General features: G+C 37.4%; 1 protein-coding gene across 1 annotated transcript; it reads right to left on the minus strand.

The window, feature by feature from the left end:
- Positions 1-2504: 2504 nt before the first annotated feature.
- Positions 2505-3455, minus strand: LOC125908670 (olfactory receptor 8G5-like). Its single transcript, XM_049611358.1, has one exon. It carries the CDS (start codon positions 3438-3440, stop codon positions 2505-2507), a length of 936 nt encoding a protein of 311 aa, XP_049467315.1. The 5' UTR covers positions 3441-3455.
- Between the last annotated feature and the right edge of the window lie 2120 nt (positions 3456-5575).

Genomic DNA, 5575 nt, shown 5'->3' on the forward strand with positions numbered 1-5575 from the left:
ATTATTACGTGCTTTTTCGCGGTGAATAACCAGTAAAAAAAAAAATGGAACTAATAAAAAGTTAGATTTCGTTTCAGTATAGAAAGAAAAAAATTAATGGGATAAAATGACTTGTGAAGGATTGAGTTTCTATCACTATAAGGGTTTAAGTATGAGTAAGAGGGCATGCTTCCAGGGCAGAGGAGGCCTTTGAGCACAACTGGTCTGGGCTCAAATGCAAAGTTAGGTGGAGACACACACACACACACACACACACACACACACGCATGCATGCTTGTGTAGAAACACACACACACAGCAATATAAAGGAATATTACTCAGCAATATAAAGGATGAGATCTTGTCATTTAGGACAACACAGATAGACCTGGAGGGTATTATGTTAAGTGAAATAAGTCAGACAGAGAAAAACAAATACTATATGATTTCACTCATATGTGGAATCTTAAAAAGAAAAAAATGCAAAAACAAAAAAAAAGCAGAAATAGACCCATAAATACAGAGAACAAACTGATAGTTGCTGGAGGGGAGGAGGCAGGGGATGTGAAAAATGAGCAAAAGGAAGACGGAGGTACAGGCATCCACTTATGAAATGAATAAATTACAGAAATGAAAGATCCGGTATAGGGAATATAGTCAATGGTATTGTCGCAGTGTTTTATGGCGAGACATGGTAGTTACGCTTGTGATGAGCTTTGCAAAATGTATAGAGTTGTCAGACCACTGCGTTATACACCTAAGACTAATGTAATGTGTGTCAACTATACTTAAATAAAAATAATAAAAATACATAAAAGGGGGAAAATCAAAGACCAAATTTTTAAAAAAGAGTATAATGTATCTCTACTGCTGGAAGCAATAACCAAGGCTTTATATTTAAACATTTAATGTCCTTTCTTCTTAAGTTTAAATAGCAAAGAATTTCCTCTATGCCAGTAGGTGGAATTATTTGGGTACGGTGGCCAGATGGGGTTGTTTCGGCCCCAGACATCATTCTACCACATGATTTGCCATGTTGACCCATTTGATTTCAAATCTACTTAATTTTTTTGAGTCTCTAAGGCTGCATACTTAAATTCACGAATAATTAGACTTGCTTTAGGGACTCCTTGATTGTTGACAGGATTTAATGACATAAAAAATCAGGTATTTGTAGGTTACCGTATCTGTGCTGGGATTTGCCACAGAAGAATCTCAGGACTAGTATTTCTTAGTTTTTTTATTATTATTATTATTACATTTCTTTATTTTTGAGAAGCAGAGAGAGACAGAGCATGGGTGGGGGAGGGGCAGAGAGCAAGGGGGACACAGAATCTGAAGTAGGCTCCAGGCTCTGAGCGGTCAGCACAGAGCCCGATGTGGGACTTAAACTCACGAACCGTGAGATCATGACCTGAGCCAAAGTTGGATGCTCAACCGACTGAGCCACCCAGGCACCCCAGGACTAGTATTTCTTAGTCCTTGTACAGAAACAACTAGGGATGCTACAAGTTATCTTAGAGATCCTCAGAAAATTCTCCAAAGTTACACCTCATTGATTTAAACTGAAACCAGAAAGCCACATATATCACTTCAAGGGGTTAATGGGTGAAGACCTACGTTGGATAAATATTAGTTTTCATATGAATATTTTATAGGGGGAAAGTAATTACCAAGAAAATTATCAAGACCCTCTAGGTAGCAGGCATTCTGCTATTTGGAGTTATGGCACTGAACTGCATGTACAGGGGTCTACCTTGATGGAGATTACAGTCTAGTGTGAACTTGGACAATACACAGATCATTGCAAACTAGATTAATGGATGCCAAAGCAGGAGGATATTGGATTGGGGACAATAACAACACCTACATGGGCCTGTAACTCAGATTTAACGTTCTGTGCTTTTCCACGGTTAATAACCAGTAAAAAAAGAAAAAAATGGAACTAATAAAAAGTTAGATTTCCCTTCAGCATAAAAAGAAAAAATGTTTCTTACGTATGAAAGAGAGGAAAAAAGTTTCTTAAGTTTCTTAAGTATGAAATAGAGGAAATAACTCAGAAAAAGAAAGTACAGGGTAGGATATAGTGGGAAAGAGGTTTTCCCAGGTTAGAGGTGTGCAAAAACTAGACATTACAGTCATTACATTGCTATGATTTTTATATTTTTGACTGCATAGAAAAAAAGGATATGGCTAAGCACTTCTGGAAGATACTTTCATTATGGTTGCAAACTGAGTTTTTATCAGTTTACCGAAGACAAGGGGAGGAGGTGATGGCAGTGGCATTAGTGGGTCCATGTATCCAGGTCATCCTTAGTACTTCTAATCTGTGTCTCAGTGATACTCATGGGAGAAAAATCCAGAGAGCAGTGACATCAAAAGGCCATAGGAGTAAGAAATAATGTGAATAGAATCCCACTAACTGAGGATGTGTATTGACAAATGGGCTGAAATTAAACACATTGATCCATACAATGTAACAGACAATGACTGAGACTAATAAATGATCCTCATGTTATTTCTAATCACAAGAATATTCTTCTCTCTAGCATTTTCTTCAGTGCGACATTGACATCTTTATTCCTCAGGCTGTAGATCAGGGGATTCAACATAGGCACAACAATAGTATAAAACACAGAAGACACTTTTCCTTGGTCCAGGGAGCTCACGGATGATGGCTGCAGGTACATGAACGCAGCGGATCCAAAGAAAACGGCAACAGCGGAGATGTGGGAGCTGCAGGTGCTGAAGGCTTTGGCTCTGCCTTCGGTGGAGCGGATGCGGAGCATGCTGGCAATGATGAAGATGTAGGAGCTAAGAATCATGAGGCTGGGGGCGAGGATATTAATTGCACTAAAGACTAGAATCAGTAATTCATTGACGTGGGTGCTAGAACAGGAGAGCTTTAAGAGGGAAAGAAGATCACAGAAATAATGGTTGATCACAGCAAATTTGCAGAAGTGAACCCTAAACAAGCAGCCTGTATGAACAAATGCACAAACCAGAGCTATTATATACACTCCCCAAATCAGGGAGAAACAAGCCTGATGGGACATGTTAATATTATAAAGCAGGGGGCTACAGATGGCAACATAGCGGTCGTATGCCATTGCAGCTAACATGTAACACTCTGAGATAGCAAAAACAAGGAAGAAATAGAGCTGAGTTATGCATTCAGAGTAGGAGATGGTGTTCATCTCTGTCACAAAGTTCACCAGCATTTTGGGGGTAATGACAGTGGAATGGCAGAGATCAATGAAGGACAAATTACTGAGGAAGTAGTACATGGGGGTGTGTAGGTGAGCACTGAGCCCTATCAGTGTGATCATGACCAAGTTCCCCACCACTGTGACCACATAGATTCCTAGGAAGAGAAAGAAAAGGGGCAGCTGGAGTTCTGGCTGTTGTGTTAGCCCAGTGAGGATAAACGCAGCCACTGTGGAAAGATTTTCTGCTGCCATGTTCCTGTGAGTGGTTTCTGAAGGGGACAGAGAAAAACATGGTTGTTGGGAAAACTTCATTATTCTCTATTGAGAGGAAGATGCCCCATGTAGATGATTCTTGTTTTAGATATCCTCTTGGTCTATATGGTTATTTAACTCTAGGTCAATTTACATAAGTGAAATTCATCGTGATTTAATATTTATTAAGCCTCATTTTCAAATATAATAAATGTATGTATATAAAAATAACCATGTTTATAAATCATTAAAAATTGCCAAGTGTTTCCCATTTTGAACATTTCAACGATAATCAAGCCAATATTTCTAAGTTGAGACTCAGAAACCTAAATATTTAGAGAAGCCAGTGTAGATGAGTGAAACTGGCATCGTGACACCTTGAGGAGACCAAATACTGCTAAGCGCTAATAGCCTGCAATTAATTTCTGGCAGAAATGCATGAGATCTTATGATTTTCAGATCTTTACACTTTAAAAATAATTATCAGGAAATCTGAATCTCTACATAAAGTCTTCAGATGTTTAAATATTATTATTCAGATGAAACAACACCTACAGCTATCATTGTACAAATCTACCAAGTGGATTGGCCCACCATTAGTGGCTTTGTGGTCCTGGACCAAGTACTTCTGCCTTTGCTTGAAAGAAAGCAGTATGAGTAGTGGTTAAAAGGCAGGCCTTAAATTCTGATTCTGATACCATCATTTAGTTAGTAGCTGATACCCTTGGGACAAGTCAATCAATCTCTTTGTGTCTTGCCTTCTAAATCTATAAAAGAGAAATAACAATATTATCCACTTTGTCATAAAATTGGGAGAGATTTATCAATCAGAAAGAGAGAATAATCAATTACTGTGTTGTTTTTAATGATTAACAGTTTATCATTTGCAAAATAAGCTGTAACTTACTTCAAATTACAGAAACAGAAATATTAGTATCTCAGTCCTTCTTTCTGTTCCTTCATCTTTGATATAAAGCAGAGGCATAAAATTAGAAAACAGAATTACAAATGTCCTCCCTATTCAGTTAAATGGCAAAAAGATTATTTTACCATTATGTGCACCAAAGTAAACATTTCAAATGGATTAGAGTTGAATTTATGTAAATATAGAAAAGACAAAAAAATCTAAAAATTTCTATCTCGCCTCTGCTCCAATATAAACCTGCAATCAGATCTGAGCACAAAGACTAAAACATCAGAAAGAAGGGACTGAAGAAAATCTTTTAGATCATGGAGTAGTTTTAGATTTTTTTTAAAAAGGATATATATGTATGTATATATATATATATATATATATATATATATACACAAGAATAATAACAAAAGCAAAAGATATAAACAACAAAAAACTAACCATAAAAATTGTTTACTTGTACTTCATCAAAATTAGGAGGGCACCTGTTGGGAGAAGCACTGGGTATTGTATGGAAACCAATTTGACAATAAATTTCATATTAAAAAAAAATAAAAATAAAAATGACCATTAAGAAAATGAAAAGTGGGAAGACTGGGTGGCTCAGTGTCCGAATTCGGCTCAAGTCATGAACCCATGGTTCATGGGTTGAAGCCCTGCGTCATGCTCTGTGCTGACAGCTTGGAGTCCAGAGCCTGCTCTGGATTCTGTCTCTCCCTGTCTCTCTGTCCCTCCCCCACTTGTGCTCTCTCTCTCTCGCTCTCTCTCTCTCTCTCAAAAATAAATAAATAAACATTAAAAAAAAAAAAAGGAAAAGAAAAGAAAATGAACAGTTAACCCCAAAGCACAAGCTTTGAGTTGGTGGGGCTCGAACTCACCAATAGTGAGATCATGACTTGAGCGGAAATCAAGAGTCAGTTGCTTAACCAACTGAGCCACCCAGGTGTCCCAATATTTGCAATTTTAATGTAAATACAAGCAACTTTTAAAAGTTTAAAATATATGAACAGATTCCTCACGAAAATGCATTTGAATAGTCAAGAAGTATATGAAAATATACTCAATATCCTTAGTCACCAAGGACATGAAAATTTAAAACTAAACGAGACACGTCTATACACCTACATTGGATTGGGTGATGAACAACCACAAATACCCTGGCAATACCAGATGTCGGTGAGCAGCAACTGGACTGATACAAAACTGGTGGGATACTAATATG

Source organism: Panthera uncia, chromosome D1 (genome assembly GCF_023721935.1).
Source record: "Panthera uncia isolate 11264 chromosome D1, Puncia_PCG_1.0, whole genome shotgun sequence".
In the NCBI taxonomy this organism is placed as follows: domain Eukaryota; kingdom Metazoa; phylum Chordata; class Mammalia; order Carnivora; family Felidae; genus Panthera; species Panthera uncia.

Coding starts and splice junctions, on each gene's coding strand:
- LOC125908670 (XM_049611358.1), bottom strand. CDS start 3,440: ATGGCAGCAGAAAATCTTTCCACAGTGGCTGCGTTTATCCTCACTGGG.